This window comes from Anser cygnoides, chromosome 1 (assembly GCF_040182565.1).
Source record: "Anser cygnoides isolate HZ-2024a breed goose chromosome 1, Taihu_goose_T2T_genome, whole genome shotgun sequence".
NCBI lineage: Eukaryota > Metazoa > Chordata > Aves > Anseriformes > Anatidae > Anser > Anser cygnoides.
In genome coordinates this window covers 15,265,536-15,288,440 of record NC_089873.1, presented here as the reverse complement: position 1 = coordinate 15,288,440, position 22,905 = coordinate 15,265,536, and the positions used below count along the sequence as shown (strand labels likewise).

At 38.6% G+C, this 22,905-nt stretch overlaps 1 protein-coding gene across 3 annotated transcripts in view; it reads right to left on the bottom strand.

Annotated features, from left to right (window-relative positions):
* Positions 1-1,822: 1,822 nt before the first annotated feature.
* PIK3CG (phosphatidylinositol-4,5-bisphosphate 3-kinase catalytic subunit gamma) overlaps positions 1,823-22,905 on the bottom strand; it is a 37,403-nt gene continuing 16,320 nt past the window's right edge. For all 3 annotated transcript variants that reach the window (XM_013190757.3, XM_048068497.2, XM_013190756.3), the window contains exons 5-11: positions 22,098-22,201; positions 19,672-19,818; positions 18,845-18,935; positions 14,694-14,824; positions 11,911-12,022; positions 9,043-9,200; positions 1,823-3,832 (exon numbers count right to left, since the gene is read on the bottom strand). In XM_013190757.3, coding sequence (XP_013046211.2) covers positions 3,551-3,832; positions 9,043-9,200; positions 11,911-12,022; positions 14,694-14,824; positions 18,845-18,935; positions 19,672-19,818; positions 22,098-22,201 — 1,025 coding nt within the window. In that variant the 3' untranslated portion in view covers positions 1,823-3,550. The remainder of the gene's footprint in view (positions 3,833-9,042; positions 9,201-11,910; positions 12,023-14,693; positions 14,825-18,844; positions 18,936-19,671; positions 19,819-22,097; positions 22,202-22,905) is intronic.

The window sequence follows — 22,905 nt, the reverse complement described above, 5'->3', positions numbered from 1 at the left end:
CATGAAAAATACCCTAAAAGTTATGATTCCCATTCGTATTTTTCTCAAGGCAGTTGTTCTTATCTGTATTTCTGTATCATCAGATGTATTTTACAGGAAATTCCACTAAGTATGTATTAATTAAGGCTAAATATTCTGCTAAGGGTTAAATACCTCTAACAAGTGCAACCATTGTATTCAAGGGAGATCTAAATATCATAACGTTGTACACCTCTGCCTTACAACCTCTCTTCCTGTCCCAGAATATATTTAGGCTGGAGCCTTGGAGACACACTCCTTGCTAACCAACACCTTTACGATCCTGCTGGAGCCAAAGCGTACGTGAAGTCACAACGGAGTCTGAGGCACTGCCTCTAAGAATAGAATCAAATTGCCACTGTTAGGTGCGGCAATGACGTGAATTTACGCTACTGGAAAAATATAACGCATCTTAAAAGAACATAAAAAATAGACCTTAAAAATAACTTTAAAAAATAATTAAAAAAAATCTTTGGGATAACAGCGGGAAAGGATGATAATTGAGACCTACTCAGAAAAATTAGTAATTTTCTCTCTCCGCATGCTGTGCTAGAGCCTGTGAAAAATGTGTTTAGTGATTAATTTACACTTCCTGCTTTATAGCCCTTATGAAAAGGCTATTTTGAAGGGCTGGTCTATTTAGAGCGTGCTTAGGCGTTGAAAGACGTTAGGCCCAAACTCAGCAAATTGTGGTCCAACTCCCTGCTCGGGCAGCAGCAGCTGTCCTAAAGAAACACCTTCCAAGGTCTTGGGTCCTCAGCCACCACTGCACAAGGCAACAGCCGGACACTGCACTCTGCCTCCTGGTACCAGCAGCTGCAGAACCTGGCCTGGGAAGAGAAGACCCATACTTGTGCCCAGCCTCCAGCGTGCCCCATCCACCTCCTCACCTGCAGAGCAATTCCATCCCACCTTGAGGCCAGGCTGCCTCAAACCATATCTCCGTTTTTTTTCCCCCCCCCTTGGCCAAAAAACAGTCTGTTGTGGGTGGAGGTTAAGAGAGGCATGTAACAGCCAACGGATCATCAGCCACATGAATGCACGGCTACTTGTAAAGGAAGTGGCAGCAAGCTAGTAGCTTGTTCTGTAGGTAGAAAGGAGACTGAGCAGCTGCCGTTGATCTCCCAGAAGTCAGGCTGGCAAAATCCCAATGCGCTGCAGAGGGGTGCTCACCACTGCCTGGCAGCCCAGCCGCACGCTTCATGGGCAAGATGAAGAAAGAAGCCTGCTAATTAGTTCGGCACAGAGGTGTTTCAGATGTCAGTAACAAATACTGTACCTAATTCAGCGTAGCACATTGTAAACTGTTGATAAAAATGACTGGCGTAAGCTTAGTGCAGGACTAAACAGTCTTCCTCTGGGTGCAGGTTTCTTGTAGACCTTTATCTGCATATGGAGGCTGATTTAGGAATGCCTTTTCCCTTGAAGTTGTGATTAGCATTTACTTGACCATGTTGCATTTGAATTTAGCAGTAGATTTACCTGTTATTTTAAAACCAGGAATTTACTAAAATCTTTAGATTTTTCTTTAAAGAACAAAACAGGAATGAATTAAGTGCTCCTATAAAGTGGTAATATTCTCTTCACACTTTACAATTATAGTAATTGGAATTCTAACACTATAGACTCTTAAAATTGAAGATATTTGATATTCTACGAAGTTATTAATACGGAACTAAAACAATTCCTCTGAGTGGGACTTTGAATATGATTTCTTACTGAGACTACACAGTCTTGAAATGACTGGGTGACAATATTTACTGATATTTTGGGGAAAAGTGCTTATTCATGAAGGCAAATCAAATGAACAGAACATGTCAATTTATTTCAGATCTACAAAATACAAATCTAAAAATATCATTTTACAGACAATATTCACCATTTCATTTATATTTTAGTATGTTCTTAAGCCTATCTTGTGCAGAATGATAATAGAACAACAAAATATTCTACATCTTAACTTTTTAGATTTCCTTAACCAAGTCTATCATATACATCAAAAATATTGCTGTGCACAGTAACCAACTAAACATCTATATTTCAAAAATAGGTTGCCTGTGTCTCATGACAGAGACACCATTTACAGTACATTTATTAAAAATCCTTCCAGAATACACTCAGTAGTAACAGTGGCAGCAGTAGTTAAAATCTTATCAGTTCTGTGAAACTATCGAAGCAAATGATAACAGAATTACAGAATTCAGTTAATCATGTAAATGTAATGTAAAACCCATGTAAAACTACTATGTAAGAAGAAATTACATAGGCACAAGTGCAAAAAAGCAATATTGTAAGCCATCTTCTCTCTTTGGTACAAATCAATTAGGAGGAAGTATACTATAATAATTGAAGTCAAAGACTAACTCATGCTATTTTTTTCCTACCGTAGGCAGACCACATGATTTGCAGGTATCCTACAGCACACAAGTTAAAATTCTACTTAACACTGCCCGTTTTTTCCTCTTTAAAGTTTAAATATTGAAATTAAAGATAAGGATTTTTTTTTCTTTCATAAATAGCTTTTCAGTAGTATAGTCTCTTCAAGAATTTAAAAATAAATAGCAAAATATACACAATTTCAAAGATTATATTTAATTCCTTATGGGTATATCCTGAAAATATATCTCCAAAGAATAAATAACTTTGGGTTTCTCGAATATTTGGTAAAATGTCAATTACTCTTATGTAAGGACTTTTCTCTGAGGAGTAAGGAAGTACCATTGCTTTTTCTATAAAGCTTTTACTATACAGGTGGAATTTTAGTAAATTTACAGTAAGAATATGATCTGTAATATAATACGGACCTTCCCCATTAAAAAAATACAGTAAAAAAACTTCCAAAAATAAACCTTCAGAATTTCAGGTTCAAACCTGAGGAGCCTCCAGGGAACTCTAAAGTTCTCCTGGAGCGACAGTCATGCTCAGTTGTGTATGTCAGGAGGCTAAAATAACAGTAAGGTAATTTCTTCTAGCAGTAGAATCAAAGCTGTTTCCTACTGACGGCACATTAAAAATCCAAAAACAACAAAATGTTAGGAAAGGGACAAAGGGGAGTGATGTGGGTGAAGAACACTTGAGTGTAAACCATCCTGAGAAAGAAATACATTTCCTACAGGCATTTAAATGTATTTTAAATAGACTTTTTTCCCCATTTGAAGGGCTTGACCCTCATGAACAATTAAGGTAATGCCACAGAAAATTTCTATTTGAGTTTGCAGGTTATCATCTTACTCAAGCTCCTCCTTCACTACTACTAAAGAAAAAAAAAATTGCAGGCCACATCAGCAAAGCAGCTAGGTAACAGAATCCAGCAACTTGAAACGTCATTAGACATTCAGGAAAAAAAAAAGATCTTCACTGCAGGAAGATCTTCTGGAGCAGCAAAGCAAAAGCCCCTGCCTTTTTGAAGATCCAGTTAAGCTGCCAGCAAAGTAAAGGCAGTTTCGACTGCTCATTTATTCGGAATGCATAAATAATAACATGTAGATTCGCTAACTTCCTATTCACACCTACAGCTGATTTACATAAAATGTTAAGCAGAATGCTTTTCTACTCCTTGCTTGATTCCAAGCACAAGATGTAAAAACCAATTAAATTGCACAGTCCAGCCCTTATCTCTGCAAACCTCTATCTGATCAAGAAAATGCTTTTTGGCATCTTCTTCGCTTTTCCCTACTGTCAGTGCATCCCGGATATATTCGATATCCTCTTTGCTGGTTAATTGGGGCATTCCAGTCATTAGCATCATGGAGAACAGGATGATCAGCAGGTTTGTGTGGTGTCGAAGAGCTAAATAAGCCTTCACGCATACATCCTACAAAAGAGAAGAATTGTTTGTTAATTGATGAGGTCAACTGAAAGGGATAGTTTAAGATTTTCACAGGAACTCAGGTATGAAGTGCTCTCACTGACCAACACTATTCAATTACTGGCGTACATCAGACAGAGGAGACCCAAGGGAGCTGTTCATCTGAGCAGAAACATTAAACTGATGTCTGCATCCCTTGCTCGTTGTTACTTCATTCATGAACACACCTTAGGGCAACTAGTCCTCTCCTGGTGTACAAACAAAAGGCGCTTTTTAATAATATTATATTAATTGCTAAAGCGTAAAGCCTTAGCTTCACCAAAATTTCAGATTAATTTCCCTGTTGTATAATCCCTTTCTGTGACTGTTAAAGAGACGGCAGTAATTCATCGTCTTCCTCTACAGCTGGAATGTTCCCATTTAAAGACCATGGGACAGCAAGTGATACTGAACAAAGCAGCACCTCCAGGGGTCTATTCTTCATTTTATATATGCGTCTATAAAATGTGCAGAGGTGATGGCTTGCTAATGGAGAAGATTTTTCAGGCTTGGCGTTCTGAGAAATTTTTCCAGCTGACAGCTCTAGTTTAAACTCAGGCACACCACCTGGCTTTAGGACTGCTATGTTTATGTACTGCCATACTGCATTCAATGGATTATTGTTCTTGGTGGTGTTGGTTTTTTTTTTTTCTAAATTGCATTTTCACTTCCATATATAAATAATTTTTCCTTAACAGTATAAACTTTAGAGGAATGAAATTTCTGCAGCTTGGAAAAACATGAAATGCCCTTTAAAAGAATACTTAATGATAAGTGACTAATACATAAATTGAAATGATTATTTCTTATATTAAATTTATTACTCATTTACTTTTAGAAATAACATTTTAAGGAAAACAATGCAATGAAGAAATCAATCAAACATTACAAAGTTAAATTGGACCTGCAATGCAGAAATGTAAAAAGATGAGAAATATTTCCAGGAAGGCTGCTGCTATTAAAACCTAAGCTGAACCAATGCTGATTTTTGCCCAACTAAATATTCATATTAACGTTTCCAGAAATTTATATGAACTTATTTAAAAAAATATATGAAATTTAAGTGTTTTAATGTAAATTCTACCAAATCTCATTAGCTCTCTAGAACTCTGTTTATTTTTCACATGGTACATGTTTATTTTTGTTCCTTAGAAACAGTAAGGATTGCACAAATAATCATAACATCTATCACTGTTCACATCAGCATCATCAGGACAAACAATCAGACAGGTTAGGAAGATACAAAGGAAGAAAGATGACACTTTGAAGATCTGTCTGTAGGGTTTCTTTCTTTCCTTTTTTTTTTTCTCCTCTATTGCCTGAGCCCTTAAATCTTTCACTCTAAATTTCCAAATAAATCCTGTCCTGAAATAAGATGAGAACTTACAAACTCTAATGTCAGTTTAGTTCTTGCAAAGCAGAAGATGAATTGCAATGGTCAAAGCACAATTTACAATAGAAAACACAACCATCTTTTCACAGGGATTAGTTTCTCTCCGTGACACTAGGAAAAAAAATTCTACTTATGTGTATCAACTTCAAACAGGGAAATCGTGTCACAAGAGTTAGCGTGCGTTTTGTTCCCCTTGAAAGAGATGAAAGCTCTTTATAGTTATATCAAAGAAGGTTTTGCATTTCTCTATGGATGATGTATCTCGCTACTGAAGGTGTCTGAAGACAGAGAAACAATTACGCAGTCAAGAAACTGGCATCACTACATCTCAAATGCAGTCCTTGTAAGAATTCAACAGATTAAAAAAAATCTGCATCTACTTGTTACAGTTATTTATTCAGGCAGGAATTGAATGGAGGTTTGAATTAACATCTTTCAAGAAAAGTCATTTTTGTGCTTCTGAGAAAGGCAGAGAGAATCAAGAGTAACACAGATGCGTGTGTCAAGGGTTTGTGAATACCACGGGATTAGGAAAAAAAAATGTTGACTAATATAAAGCCACAGGCAAAATGAGAGGAGCTGAGGAGAAACCAACCCCATCTTGGCCAACAGAGAACAAAGAACAATTGATTAATTTGACAGCTTGAAACCGTCATAAGTGTTAGCATCCTAAAGGTCAAGCATTTTTTTAATATAAACTGTCCAAGTTCTGTTATATAGGTCATCTCTTTCCTGTACAGTATACTACAGAAAAAGTGTTTTTCAGTGATGAATTGTACATCCTCCTTCTTTCTGTCACCTTTATTTGACAATCAAATATATGTGATTTTGGAAACAAATGGTACATCCAGAAGAGATTATGAGATTAGTAATGAAAATACAGATCTCTGTATTATCAAGTCAGCAGGGTAAAGTAATGAAATATTAACTAATTAAATAAATGAGATATAATGAATAAAAGTTCATTCATAACTCAGTGGAAAAACTAGTAAAGATAAACTGAGGGTAACTAATGACAGCTATGAGGACAAAGCTCAAAAGACCAGGAAGGTCATCCTACTGAAAAACTTCAATCTTCTAAGTGATAAACTTGCATGCACATAGGAGTAAAAGAGTTGTATGGGTTTCAGCCAAAGGGTGGAAAGGAAACGCCACTACATTTGACACTTACAGGAGAAGAAATCTGGACAGTACTAAGGCATCTGAAAAATTCACAGATGGTACAGAAAAATACTTGTCTTCTTGGATTAAGTCATGCCTATCAAATATTGTTTTCTGCTAAACATTTCTGTCATGTCATTATTAACCTCTGGCATCTATTTTTTTTTAAACCATTGTGAGAAAAACAAACAAAAAGGGAATCAAAATTTAGACTAAGAGCTAATAGAAGTGAGCTTTGCTGCCAGTTTCATAAAGGCTGCCATGCCACTGACAGCTTTAAAAGTTCAGCAATAACTAGCTATACTCTGTTGCAGTGGATTTAATCAAAGTTACCTGTCTAATTAGCCTTCTCTGTCGCCTGCAGCATGAGCTGTGGCTAACACATCTGTGGGACTCTATCCAATAGGTGACAGAGAAATAAAATCAAACAAACTCAAAGATATTTTCAAATATTAAAAGACTGAAGCCTGTAAAAACAAAGGATTCATCTAAAGTACAACATATTTAATGTAGCTGAAGTACAAATTAATGAGAGATGCTCTTAAAAATTAATGAAGGATAAATGCTGAGACTTTTCCATTAATACTTGAATGAGTCAGCAGGCACAATGAATGAATCCCTATTAGGAAACACGATAAACCCAGCCAGTTGAAAAGCAAAGCTATCATTTTGTTTACTTTTGGTACTCTGAACATATAATTTAAAAAATACTTTTTTTCCAGCAGAATATGTGCTGCATGTCTTGCTCCATGTTACTATTTTACTTGTATGAAAGTATTTTGCTTTCAGCTTTGTTTTTGATGGTCTTTGAGACAGAAAAGCCTTTCTTAGACAGAAAAGCCTTTTAATGTAGTACCAGTATAGCAGGTTATAAACAGTATTTAATGAAGCAGAACTGTACATGAACTTACATTTTTTTCAGTCAGCGTTACTGTTGTCTGTGTCTAAATCACCCCACTTAAAATGACCAGGTCACATATCACAGTCACAGTTCACAAAGGTAAAGCATGTTAAACACTGTTCAACTGGTTAATGACACTATGGAACTGATACTGGCACTATCACAGCATTTCTAAACAGTCAGAGTAAAAAAAAATAAATAAATAAATTGTATTCAGTCAAAACCAGGACTTGCTACTGTATTACAAAGGCATTGCATACCAAAGAAAGGCTAAGACCAAAATCACCTCCTATTACTTCTGGTATTTGAGCTGCTGCAGTAAAGGTCAGACATTCTCTGAAGAGCTGGATGATCCATATACACTAACACAACATCACCTCACTGTAGACAGTAAGACGTTGCTACTCTTCCAATTCTCTATTAGCCCACTTTCATATTTTCTTTTTTTTTTTTTTTTGCTTCCAGAACAGAAATATTCTACGAAATGAAATATCCCAAATGGGCATTCTGGTCCCACACGTGGGCACGGCTTACAGCTGCTGAATAGCCACCCTTCTTGTATGCACAGCTCGCAGGCTTCTTTAAGAGCACAGGCTCAGCATTCCCCACTTCCAGAGCAAAACCTACCCTGCTTTTAAACAATCTGAGCTACAAGCCCCCTTTGAAACACCCACACTGTAATAAAGCTAGGCCTTGTGCAAAATAAAGATTCAAAAATAGCACCTGGTTGTTTAGTTATTTTCAGAAGTTTGAGCTCAAGGATGACAATTGCCTCGATACTTGCTGTACAATAACGTATACGTTCAACAGGATGTATTCACTATCCAACAATAGGTACTCAAAGTTGAAAAACAAACTCTTTACCATGTCAGAGAGACTGGTTCATCCAAAGAGAATCCAGACATCTCATTTAGTCTTCTGCTCTGACTCTAAGACTGGGAGAGACTTTTTCTTTTGATAATATATGGAACCTCCTTTCTAATCAGGCACATATTTAAAGTTCTTGAAGATGTGCACAGGAATACCACTCCAGCTATCCATTTACCTCTGCTCAGCCACGCTCTCAGACACTTCACTAAACATACTAAACAGCATTTTGCTTTGTTCCCTCCTTGCCCAGGTCCCACACAAGTTAACAAAATCACAGCTGTTTTGGAGGGGCTCACTTTCAAATGGAAACTGCAATAGAATAGATTTTTAACACTGTTCTTCTTTTTCAGAGCATTAAGTCCATCCACTTCACAACACTAGAATGTGACATAGTTTAATGCCACTGTAAATTTCTGTCCAGATGCAGTAAGCTGAGCCCCAGGACAAGAGGGCAGATGCAGGAGGGAGTAACACTGGCACAACCAGATGAGGAACACCTAGTTGGACTACACAGAAGACTCTGCTTAATGCTGTCACTCTCTACTGCCACAAATACGGACGTCCCCTACAACATATTTTTGATCAAAACAAGAAAGGACAGCCTGGCTGGTCTGCTGCTAACTGAAACCCTTCAGTGTGGCTTTGTGGGTGTTTGCATCCTAGTTCCCATAATCCTACAGATAATGTTTGCTTTTAGTTGGAGCTAAAATATCCCAGAATTGTATTATGATACGGTAAATTTTATTAACATAATACCCAGGAGCATAGACCTTTGAAATCTAAGGCACTAATGTTCATTTCAGAGAGTAAAAAACACCGCTTAATTGACTTACAGCTAAATATTCACTTTACCTGAAATTTGTGGAAATGGAGACTTGTCTTCTTTCCGGAAGTCCCCATGACAAACAGAAAATCCGGAGTCAGCACAAAAGGAACTCTTTCCTTATTAATTCCAAGGAAGCTTTTATAATTCCCAAGAATATGGCCGAAATCGATATGAAAAAGGTTACCTTCATAAAAAGAAGTCACAGTTATGCTCAAATACAATAAATTGTCAAGAACACTAATTTGTATTCAACTATACTTCCAAAACCTCTTTTTTTGGGGTAAATATGATAGCTCTTTAGTTCAGCAGAAAACAACATTTTCTCTCTTTTTTTTTGAAATACATAATCATGTCCTCTTGGCAAAGTTACTTTTTGTTTGTCTTTGGAAGTTGTTAAAAACCAGGCCCAACTGCTGTGTTTTCTAAACATACACTTACAGCTTTTCAAAAATGAAGCAAGGAAGGCTTGTGCCTCAGATCCGTAACAATCAGATCCCAGCACATCTCTACATGGAACAGGCTTGCTGGGTACCTTACAAATTCCCAGGGATTCTGGTGCTGTCCAGCTCCTCGACTAATGCCAGGCACTAGAACATGCTTGTTCCTCCCAGAGCTACATTACCAACTCATGTACCTTCCTGAACTGTACTGAATAAGTTTGTCTTGCCACCCCCTGGATAACTTTGAGATTGTAGTACACTATCAGGTCCCAAGAAAGTGATGAAAAAATCCATTCTTAAGACTGCTACACCTATAGGATCAGAGTGCCCTGCTGCTCTTCGGATTACTTTATTATTTTGTTTGTTTGTCAGACAAGATGGAAAGAGTATGTTTACTTAAAAACATATATTTGTAATAATGGTGTATGTATACAAAAAGATGAAACATCAAATGATGTTAGATGGTACTTGATAGTGATCCTTACGGGGACCACCCTTAGATGTTTCAGCATTTCAGGCAGCTTTTGAGTCCCCATAACCTACCCCACATCCTTCTGGCTTCTGTTGTTCAAGACAGCCTCTGCTAAAGTCTCTTGCTAACCTGCTCCTGATTACAAATGAATAACCTTTCCTTTACTGTCTCCCTTTCTACTGACCTGTCCCTCAATTTTCTGCCAACAGGCACTTACACTGAATTACATAATGCTTATAGTACTATATATATTAATGTTGAATTTAAAGCCTTTTTCTTCTTTTCCTCAAGGACTTCTGGTGAACTTTTTTTTTATTGTAGTCTCCAATTAGCTCATTTCTGCCTTCAGGGTACTTCCTTTCTCCAGCCTTCAACTGGTAAAACTTTAACTACAATATGATTAATATTAAATATACAGTCATCTAACTAAGCCCAAAAGTATTTTCTGTCTCTTCGCATTATGTAAAGACTAATTATGAAGTAGCAAGCTCATGAAACCAGAAGTAAATTTCTTAGACCAAATAAAACTCCCTCATATGTACTGCTCGATCTGGGGTCCTTTCTGGGACTTCCATAGAGAAGTAAAATTGGGGGTGAATCAATACACAGCCACAGAAATAATTCCCAAGGTTTGTAATACAAAAAATTTAGGTTCTTTCAGGAGACTTGCAACCACATGGTGAGATGCTTCTTTCCTCGGGTATGGCGTGGGACAAAAGGAACACAGAATGCTCATGTAACATGCTTGCACAGCCAACTTACACAAAGAAATCTGTGATTTATTACGTCTTTAAAGATATCAATGGACTATTCACAGCTGACACGGTTGTGTTGACCTACTGAGTCACTTGTGAATGGTCTAGACAATGTCCTCCTCTAGACATTGATGGTAAGTAGACAATAGTCTGGTATTCACGGACCAGCAACCTTCTGGAAACACACCTGGTGCTCTTGCATCAGCTCGTTAGTCAGATGACCGAAAGCAGCAACCCTGCAAGAGTAGCTCCCCAACTCAAGCTTAGGGTAGCTCTTGTTGGTTGATCCGGGGGTGCCGCCCAGCGAAGATCTCCGACAGAGAGTATGAGAGTATGAGAGTATGAGAGAGTATGAGTATGCAGAGAGTATGAGTATGCAGAGAGTATGAGAGGTTGATAATTTCCCCAATTTTAGCTCATTAGTCGGTGTGATTAATCTTAAAGGTGCCAATCCCTTGTCAATTGTCAAGTGTGCTTTGCCCCCTGTTTTAATATGCTTTAGCATGCTCATGTTTAAATTGCTTGCTCTTTTAGTATGCTCACTTTGCTGAGTACGCTTATGTTTAAAAGGAAAAATAGAAGTAGATGTTTGTGTAGCTAAGGTTCACTGCTACTATAAAATTACTGCAACCTGGCATTCAGTTTGTTGTCACTTTGTGTTCTGGTATACAAGGAACCCTTTTGTCCTGGGACAAACCATCCCACAGACTTCAGAAGCAAAACCACTACACTCCACGTACACTTTCTAGGATTTTCTACTGGTATATAAACCAATTATGTTCCTCCAGTAACATACAGTCCAGTAACATCTGAATTCTGACGGCAGATACAACTCCACTGGACACACTCAGAAACCCATCCACACTCCAGACAGGTGAATAGATGTCTCCTTTTTAGAGTTTTTTGGCTTTTAGATCTTGTATCTAGACATAAAGATTACTTTTCCATTCCTCATGACTTAGTTTGTAACAAACTCGTCCTTGGAAAATAATAGCATCATTTATGATAAATATCTAGAGCTTATAAGAAGGCCAAAAGGGGTGATGATAGGCTTCAATGTCACACAAGTACCTGAATTTGTAAGCAATGCTGACAGAACTGGATTCTTTTTCTTCATTCATTGTTACATGAATTATTTATTAGATTAAAACATAAACCTAATGAAGTGTAGACAGTCCTCGCATCTTCTATGAAAGTCTAAAAGAAAACCAACAAGCCCAAACTCACCGGTTTCTGTAATCATAATGTTATCGTTGTGCCTGTCTCCTATTCCAAGTACAAAGGTTGCCACACAATATCCAGCACAGGAATAAACAAACCTTTCCACAGCTGCCTGAAACTAAAAATAGATTTTAGAGATGTTAAATGCTTCAGTGCTAGAAACTAACATTTCTTCAGTCATTCTCAAATTCATACGCCTTTCTGGTGATGCGTATCAAGCAAAAGTTAAACAAACTGCCTTAAAAAGAACACTGTTGCACAGCAGAGATTAAGATCACAACCCCGCATTGCACTGCCTGTGGCTCTACACCTTAGCTCAAATAAAATAAGCGTGCAGTTGTCCACACCTTCTGAGAAAGAATAAGGGGAAGAGGGGGGTGAGAAATGCCGCACAACAGCAGCTGGGAGAGCGAGGAAAACCAGCCCTGCAGACCCCAAGGTCAGTGCAGAAGGTGGGCAGGAGGTGACGGATGGACCCAGTGGTACTGAGTCACGCGGGAGGAGTTCTTGAAGAGCTGCTGCCTGAGGGCAGCCCCTGCAGGATCAGTTTGGGAAGGACGGCATCCCGTGGGAGGGACCCCACGTGGAGGAGGGACAGAGAGTGACCGTGAAGGAGTGGGGGAGATGAAGTGTTAGGGACTGACCGCAGCCCCCATATCCCTGTTCACCTGTGCTGCTTGGGGGGAGTATGTAGAAGACAGTGGATGGTGGGGGGAAGGTGTTTTTAGTTTGCTTTTAGCTTCTCACTGCTCTAGCTTGTTAGTAACAGGTAATAAATTACCTTAATCTCCCTACTCTGAGTCTGTTTTGCCTGTGACAATAATTGTTGAGCCATCTCCCCACCCTTATCTCAACCCTTGAGCCCTTTGCATCGTATTTTCTCCCCCTTTCCCTTTAGGAAGGGAGAGTGAGAGAACGGCTGTGGTGGAGTTCAGCTGCCCAGCTGGGTAAAAACACAATGGGGCATCCACAGCTCCTCTGGGCGAACTGTTCCAGTGCCCCAACACCTTCTGAGTGAAGATTTTCCTCCTAACATCTCACCTAAATCTCTCCTCTTTTAGTTTAAAACCATTCCCCCTTGTTCTGTCTTTGTCTGCCTGCGCAAAAAGTCATTCTCCATCTTATTTATAAGACCACTTTAAGTACTGAATAGCTGCAATATCTCCCTGGAGCCTTCTCTTCTCCAGGCTGAACATCCCCAGCTCTCTTAGCCTTTCTTCACAGGAGAGGTGCTCCAGCCCTCTGATCATCTTCGTGGCCCTCCTCTGGACCCACTCTAACAGCCCCCCATCCTTCTTGTGCTGGGGGCCCGAGACCTGAACACAGGGCTCCAGGTGGGGCCTCACAAGGGCAGAGCAGAGGGGCACGATCCCCTCCCTCCCCTGCTGGCCACCCCTCTGTTGGTGCAGCCCAGGACGCAGTTGGCCTTCTGGGCTGCAGGCACGCACTGCTGGCTCATGCTGAGCCTTTCATCCACCAGAACCCCTGAATCCTTCTCAGTGAGTTCTTCTCCCAGTCTGTGCTCATGTCTGGCACTGCCCAGGTGCAGCACCTTGCACTTGGCCTTGTTGAACCTCATTAGGTTCATGTGGGCCCACTTCTCAAGCTTGCCCAGGTCCCTTTGGATGGCATCCCTTCCTTCTGGGGTATCGACTGCACCACTCAGCTGGGTGCCATCTGCGAACTTGCTGAGCGCGCACCCAATCCCACTGTCTATGTCATTGACAAAGATATTAAACAGCACCGGTCCCGGGACAGGCCCCGGAGGGACACCGCTGGTCCCTGGCCTCCACCTGGAGAGAGAGCCATTGACTGGAACTCACTGGGTGCGGCCTTTAAGCCAACTCCTTATCCACTGAATAAGAATATGGAATTGGCCTCCTAAACAAAGGAGTTGTGAGTACCCAAACCTGTACTTAAAATACTCTAAAACCACACTGCCTCTCAGCGCTCCTAGATGTCCTTTCAATCTGCTCCTCATGTATCACTTCTAAATAACACTGACAAAGGAGCCATTTCTAAAGCATCTTGTTACTCAGGAGCCCGGCTGCCAGCTGGATGCAGAAGGCTCTTTCACAGACACTCACAGCTGAGCACAGGGAAAATGAATAGATTTTTCAAACTCACTTAAGTAACAAAACCGTAAACACAACCGTGTTATGGTTAGGAACCCTCAATTAGTAGGGTGCATTTTAAAACCCTGTGTCCTGGTTTAGGCTGGGGTACAGTTCATCTTCTTCATAGTAGCTGGTACGGTGCCATGTTTCAGATTTAGGAGGAAAATAATGTTGACAGCACACCAATATTTTAGTTGTTGCTGAGTAGTTCTTATACAAAGTCAAGGACTTTTTGGCTTCTCATATCACCCTGCCAGTGAGGAGGCTGGGCGTGCACAGGGAGCTGGGAGGGAACAGAACCAGGACAGCTGGCCCAAACCGGCCAAAAGGATATTTCGTGACATCCATATGGATGTCATGCTCGGCAAGAAAACTGCGGGAGTTGTCTGCCGCAGGGGGCTACCATTGCTTTGGGACTGGCTAGACATCAGTTGGCTAGTGGTGAGCAACTGCATTGTGCATGACTTGTGTTTTTTTTTTTTGTTTGTTTTGTTTTTCTTTCATTTTCTTTCCTAATAAACTGTCTTCATTTCATCACACAAGTTTAACGTGTTTTTCCCCTGATTCTTTCCTCTATCCCACTGCGGGGCAGAGTAAGCAAACAGCTCTGTTGTGCTTAGCTTCCTGAAGGGTTAAACCACAACACCCTGTTTAAAAATTCAAAGAGCTCACCTTCTCCTCAATGACGCATCTTTCCTTCAGCCACTGGTTTAGTATTTCATCCTTAAACGCACCGGTATTACCAACTGTACTCTGCTGGATTTTGGCAATTGTTGTAGCATCTTTCACAATTTCGATCATTCCTACAGAAAGGAAGGGAGAAGCCAGAATTTATATTAAATGGACATCAAAGCATATACAATATGCAAAATAATAAACTGTATTTTTTTATATCAACTGCATAATTTCATTGCTTGTGAGCAGCAGTTTATTTTACAAGCAACAGTGGTTCTTGCCCACTCCCAGCTGAAGCCAGCCAGAGCTCCAAACTACCCTGGCATCCTAAACTCTTCCATGAGAACGTAAAACCTTTTAAAATGGTAAGAATCACGCGATGAGTGTACATGAGGCTGCATGAGGCTTTTCCTGAGCAGGGGAACTACCCCTCCTGTCCTCATCCCCTGCCGGAGCCCAGGTATCATCCACTTTCTGAAAAGCTTCTCCCCAGCTTCACTGATTTGAGGAGCTGAAGAGAAGCCACAGTGTTGGGGTAGCCTGGAAACAAAAGTGACACTGGAGGAGCAGTGATGCAGAGAGAGCTATTGTGGGCCCTCCCACTGTAAATCCAATTTAAGCTTACATGTGCATATACACTAAAAGGTTCAGGAATACCAGCGTGCCAGTGGGTTGCTGGTGGAAAACTCATGCTGTTGGGGCCTACACGTTGGTCCAAGTCAGTAAGGACACACTGTTCTTCACCAGCAGAGAAACACAATTCAACAACCAGTCTTTTTCCCACTGGCCATGGGAGGGTCAACAGCAGACAAGGGTAGAAGTCCCTAAACTGAACAGATCCTCACAAATCAGTGCATCACAGCAATATGTGCAGAAACATGGACTTTTACTGTTCATACTAACAAGTCATGCGAGAAAAGGGTACCCTAGAGAGAGAAAGCAGAAAGGGAGGCTGCAATACAAAGCTGCACTGTAGCCAAGACCAGCATATGCAGTCTCCTCTTATATTCTCTATGCCTGTATGAGGGAAGGTCAGATTTTAGTTGAAGTTATTTGGTGACTGGAAATATATTTTCTTCCTCCAGTTCAAGTTCAACGAAGTCTTCTAGGTAAAAGCTTGGCCTCAGTTCCAGCTGAACGATAAGCAACCAACAGAAATATCCCATTCTCTCAGAAGTGACTCAAAGCAGTTTCTGATCTGGATTCAGTTTGACTACCTGAAACAGATGAATTTCTATCTGTTCATAGCCCTACCCTTTTGCAAGTACTGAATTATGTGCAAATTTTTCAGTAACGGAAAAACAAAATAGTAATCTTCTGCTCCATGCATAGATAAATTCTCTTCTGCCTTCCATGCATAAATAAATTCTCCCCTGGTGGTATTTCCTCTGTCATGAAAAAGACGTGGTTTTGTTTGTAACCAAACTATTGTGGAAATACGACCTCCGAAAACCACCACCACGAAATTAAAAAACTCTGCATTTTGGTTTGTGCTTGTCAAGCTGTTGCTTTCCTCCTCAGTGAGCTCCAGATCACATTCCAGCTGTTGAAAGGCTTCCCCCGTCTGTGCTCACAAATCTCCCTCTACTGGTCAACAGCTTCTTGATTCCAGGGGAGTGGAGCTGCTGCAGGAGGCATCTTCTGCGTTCATTTTCATTTCCAACTTCTCCCAGCAAAGCTGTATTGATTAGCAGTGTGAAAAGTCTGCAGATTTTAAAGCAGATGCTCATGAAAACTCTTTACTGATCATTGTCCACTGTAGTGCCAAAAGACTGATAAAAAACCTACACAAAATGTTGTAGTGATTATTCTGCCTGAGTAAATACTTTAAAGGCACCATGGTAAAAAATAAAAAATAAAAAAAAACGCTGAAATAGTACATCTCTACTGGCAAATCCCTCTGGATACAGATCTGTCTCTCAGTAGGTATGGTTAGTCTTAGAGAAGGCTTCAGTTACTGGGATAGAGGATCTCAAGTGAACTTCATTCAGCTGGGAGGAATCCACAATGTTTCTAGGGATCTGTGGTACTAAAGCAGGTGACTTTTACATTATGTGCCAGCTTGAACTTTTTAAATTTGGCAGTGATACAGCTTAGTAAGTAGTGATAATTGCTCTGCAGAGCCAGGAACATATGGCAACGTCAAGGGGAGAGATAATAGGGTATGATCTTTTACTGGTGATACATGGAAGAGAAAGTTCTTCCCCCTGAGGTCTATTTGGCAGCAGCAGTGGAGGGGGCAGATGTTTCCAGAACTGCAAACTGCATTAAATGCAGATGTCTTCAGCAGACTGAGAAAGATCTATTCAGGAGGGGATACCAGCCAGGTGTCAGGAAATCTGTAAGACACTCGGCTGTTTCCATATACTCAGTGTAAAATGTGGTATTGTCCTTGTGTAAATACACAGAAAATGCCCCAAGTTTCATGGAAATATTATGAGGTAGGGAAGAAGCAGCTTGGAAGAAAACCACAAACGAGTATCATGAAGTAATGTTTGCATGTCACCACTCTTTGGTTTTGTTCTTAACAAGCATAAGCTCTACATCAAAGTGTCCCAGATTGGGTATTACTAATTTAGGCTGCAGGTATTCTCAGCAAACTGAACAGAAGCCTTTATGTGATTAACCATGCCCCTACTGTGGTGCTGGGGGGATGCTAAATTCTTACATCTCCACCATGCAAGTAGGAAAACAAACAATTATTTCCTAACCAAAGATCAAAGAATGGGGAATCAATTAAGAATTCATGAAAGAAAACTGAAGTCTGTAAGTTGAATATGAGAATGCTATGATCACTAGCAGAATCCTTCCACCTTCCCCAATTATTTCAATGTTACATTGCCTTAGGATGATTTTAAATAAAATTAAACAAAATCCTGAAATCTATCTAAAAGAAAATAGCTTTTTTTTTTTTTTTTTTACAACTTACATAAGGGTAAAAAAACAAACAAACACACAACTCCCTGTATTTACAGTCAAAGTGTAGTTAGTATTTTGATATATTGTGTTCCATTTCCTATATTAGAATTCTATCAATATGATTTATTTAGTTTTAAAACACTTACATTGGAAAAAGAAAACTCTTATGTGTCATGAAACCAATTATTTTATCAGTGAGCTTGGGTTCTCTGCACTGCTGAGAAATCTTGAAGCCAAAAGAAAGGATGATAAAAATTTTATGTGGCAATGTATTTTAGAGAGGAAGTACATTGCAGATATTTATTAAAAATTCTTAATTTTATTGGGACTCAGTTCATCATTCTTCAATCCATAAAGCAAAATACATTGTAGAAAGAAAAAAGGAGTAAAAAGCTGGAGATCACGGGAGATATGTGGCAGAATTTATATTATCATTACTTTATCTATCCATGCAGTTACTATCATACTGCTAACTACACAGATGACAGGAGTTAACAACCTTACTAATTTTTACACATGTCCAGGCTTTGAGTAAATGGCAGAGCAGTACTTGTTAATCCATCTCACTGATGCATGGTTTATACCTGCCAAAGCATTCTTTTCAGCACCATAGCTTCATTTGGACATGGCCAATTTTTCTACACCAAGGAGGTTTTTCTCCAGCCAATTGTTCAGGAACTGGTCAGTGAAATTAACTCTACAAACAATTCTGTATTATCTGGGTACCAGGAAACTGTACAAAGTGGATGTGCTAGGATACATAATATATGCAGACTCAATCACAACGAGTCAGCTTGGAGCCATCAGAAAGTACAAATTATATATCAGTTTGGCATTTCTGGGTGTAAATGGACTTTTCTCAAGCTGATCAAGCTGCTCTACACACCATCAAGTGGTCCTCCTGGAAGCTTCAAAAGCAACTCCTTGATTTCTCCCAGCATAAATTCTAGAAAATAGATGATCTGTGCTGTGTTACCTAATGCCAAATGAAGAATACTGACTGAACATCCTGTTAACTAATGTTGTTGCTTCTATGTAGTACAGGGTATGAAGTTTTAGGTCAGGAAAAAACACAAATGTTTTGTTAGTTTAACCCTTTTCTCTGCTTCATTCTTATTATTACATTAAAAAAACATCTGGCATAAGTCATTAACTTTCACCACTTCTTCATACCAAGTATGAATATACGATATTTTAAATTTCTAATTATAGTAAGCGTGATCTCATACCTATTTTGTTCCCTGTAGAAATACAGCCATATGGTAGCAGACAGAGGTCCAACGATTCTGCTTCCCAAATGGATTCCATAATTCGAAGAATCTAGTAAAACCAAAATGTATCCACTAAGTTATTTCAAGTTGTTTGGGCATTATTTATTACTCACACAAATAACACCACCCATACGTCTGAGATAGGGCTGAACTTGTCTTATTTTGCAGCTTGAGAGATAAACACAGAAAGTGTGCAGCCATTTAAAATTATCACTTACAGAACCAGGCTTTATATTTCCTAACCTGTCCTATGCTCAAGCACTCTCTAGCGTTTTATAAAGTATTAATAAGTATCTTGTATGATTTCTACATGATATGAGATTGAACACATTAGTAAATACACCCATTTTCCCCCATAAATATCACCAAAAGTGCTAACAAGCCAGTTTGTCAGAAAAATTGATGAAATATTACTGCAGCAATGGTACCTGCCAATTTCTTTTTCATTTGTAACTTCACCCATTGCATAAATAAATCACAAAAACTCTTCAGAAAACCAGGCCATCTTGCACTAAATAACCGATTCCTTCTCTCAAACACTAAAATGTGGAGTATGTATGGCATATGGCAGGAAAAAACAGGGTAGCAGTAACATAAAACACTGTAGTACAAAAAAGAAGATCCAGGTTTAATATCAGCTTGTCATACAGTTTAAAAAATGAAAGACGGCCTCCTATTTTATGTGGACAGTAAAGAAAATGTGTACGTTTCTGAGAAGTAAAACAACAGTTAAATATTCACATTATTCACTCTATACCTACAGCCCAGCATTTTAGCTATCATACCTGTAAAATAAGCATGTCCTGGCGGAGGTCATCTCCATGTTTGAAGATGATGCCTATGGTTTCATTCGATAGAGCAGTTGGATCTGCACATTTAAACTCAAGCCACAGGGGCTTCTTCTTAGATGCCATTACTTTACATTTTTCTATCTGTGAAAAGACACATTTATTGCTAGGCATTGTACTCCAACATAACACAGCTAACCTTTTCATACGTCAGCTACAGAGTAGTTCACAAACCTCCAACCTGTTATACCACACGAAACACACCGAAATGACATGTAAAGAATGGTACTTGGCTGCCACAGAAAATCTCACTGAAGCTGCAAAGCTTTTAACACTCTCCATGATAAAGGGAAAAGCATGCCTTGATGCTCTGAAACTGGATTTAACTTGTAAATCTGCTTCAGACAGAAAGAACTTTCGAACCAGGAATAAAAGCTTCTGACATAATTGGCAAATATTGAACTTCCCAACAGCACTCTGAGAGCTGCTTTGCAAACCAGGAAAATAATAGTTGTCCAATGCAATTTGCCACATCATCTACCCTCATGACTTCTAGTCACCTCGGTTATTCCAGAGTGCTTGATTTAATTCAATTTCCTAAGCAAATCATTCAGTCAAATTTATGTGGAAAATGGCACTTGTGAAAGTAATTTAACATAATAAGTCATAAAATAACAGAATAAACACTCATGTAGGCTTGCTAAATTTTTAATCTTGAGAAGTTCAGCAATGAAACTACAGAAATTGCATAATTTCAAATGTTTTCTCAACTAATCATGTCTAATACAAATGTAGTATTAACACTTTCTATCCTGGAATTCCTAGATCATTGTTGGAACACAACCATGTACAGTAAAGGCATCTAAAATCTAGGATCTAAATCTAAATCTAAGCATCTAAAAAAACATTCGTACACTAGTGCTTGAGAGCTGACAGAATTAATGTCAGAAAAAGAGTATTTTGGGATATTCATATTTTGTAGATTGAGGTTCTGAGCTTGCAATTTGAAATAAAACAGTTTGTACATGTTTGGTTTTTTTTTTTTAAAGAAAAGAAATGCTTATCTTTGAATGTACTAGAAACACTGATTTTGCTCCTAATATCTGGTTTAGAATGTTCAAATTTCAGGCTAAGAGGATTTTAAGCTTACGGACAAGTAACACTTGCTAGAATGAAGATGAAATTAAAGGTTACCAACACAGCTCATTGTATCAAATGTGTCTGTTCATACAGTTTGAAGAAAAAAAAAAAGGCTGTAGCCTATGTATTTTTGGACATAACTACTTTCCTTTGTAAATCAATTGCTTCCTGTATCTAGGAAGGTCCTGGTAGGGCTGCACACTTCCTATTGTGAAGGAAAACTAGAAAATATGTTTTATTTTGAAGTCTATTTTTTGTTAAAAAGCTAAATAAATGAAGTTTAAAAGTTAAAAAAGTATACAAGTATAAAAATTGATAATATTTAAATTAAGATTTTGAAGAAGTCAGAAATTTTATATTCTTAAGTAAATAATGTTTGAATTGACTTCTGTTCTCACAGCACCTCTGTCGTGCCCAGCTGAGAGGTGTTCAGCTCTTTCAATCTGAAGATAGACTAGGTTGTAGCCTGTCCACAAAGGCACGGGTTTATTTAACAGAAACATGGATAGATATGGAGAAATAATATCAGTTACCCAAATGAGTACCCTAGTGACTGGCTTGTGGGCTCCCTCTCGCTGCACATCAAGTGAATCCAAAGACCTTCATTGTGCTTCTTCACCCTAACCTCACATTGCATAGTAGGTGCAAGAGCAAATCGACTTTCACAACACATCTGTTGTTTTATTAATCATGTTTTTAACTTCGCAAAACATGCAAAGGCATGAGCCTTCATAATCTCACCACAAAACTGTAGGAAGCAACACATAAAAAATAAGTGTTTCTTAACATGTTTCTAAAAATGCTAATTTATATCCTAATAAAAGCAACACAATCAACATATAGATATAGAAAAAATCAAAATAGCTAAGGTCAACATTTTTGTCTAGTAAGACCATGGTCTGGACCTAAACCTTAATGACATATGAAGGTCAGAGACATCTTTAAGGTAAGACAGAGAAAGTAAATGTAGGAACAGAAACTGAATATCCCAAAGCCCCTGAAGTGAACTGAAACAGTTTTATACAGGTATTTAATGTAAAAAGAAGTCAGTTACCTGGTTAAATCCTCAATTTAATTGACATTTAATGATTAGGATTCTATGGTGTTTTTGTTTTAGTGCATGGTAGCATGTAATTACATTTAGAAAAATGCTATTAGCTATGGGAATAAAATCCTTCTGAAGCCATGAAATATCATCATATTTCATGCAAAAAAATTTTTACCAAATGAAACATACTTGCAGATAGGAGATTCTTTTTCAAAAAAGGATTTGTACTACTTACCACTAGGGCTCCTGCTCTTAGCCCAGGATCATATGGGACTCTAAAACTTTCTGGAAGTTTGCTGCTCTGTAGTTTTTCAAGCTTTTGTCTAAGCTGTGCAATAACTGCAATTGCAAGTAAGAAAAGTTATTGAAATCAGAAGGTGGAAGGAAAAAAGTTATAGCTAATCAAACTTGTTAAGCAACACGATTTAACAAAAAGAGTCCCCGTTTAGTTTTAAATTGCTTTCCTCAAGGATGTTCTGATTTGAGGAATGAAGGAAAACTCTTTAACTTGCTTTATGAATGGGGCTGTTTCAGACACTTAATGCTAAAGTCTTCAAGCACCTCACAAATCATGAGCCCTCTACACAGTGTTGAAAGTACTACACAGTGCTTGGTGTTCTTCTGAAGACTATCTCTAGGGTTTAGGAGATTACATTAAAATGTCACCCTTCATTTAAAAAGAGCAAAAGAACACAGCACAACACACAAAAATATATTTTGACCTTATAACTGCCAAAGAAAAATTGATATATCTACTTCAAAGGCTCAAAAGGAAGACGCAACTAAAAGCACCCTGCATTTTCCATTATTTTGACCTATCTCACTGCACTTATAGCCAGACTCGTGGCTTTTGAATTCTTGGAGTACCGTGTACTATAACCATAAGGTATTCAACTACAGAGATGCTGAATTTACCATCCAAGATTTCCTGTTGTAGCCTTGTTAATCTCACATTCCAGGAAGAAGAAAATTTGCAGTTTATTTATTTATATGAACAAGATTTTTTGTTTACATACAAACTGAATCTCTTCATTGATAAAACC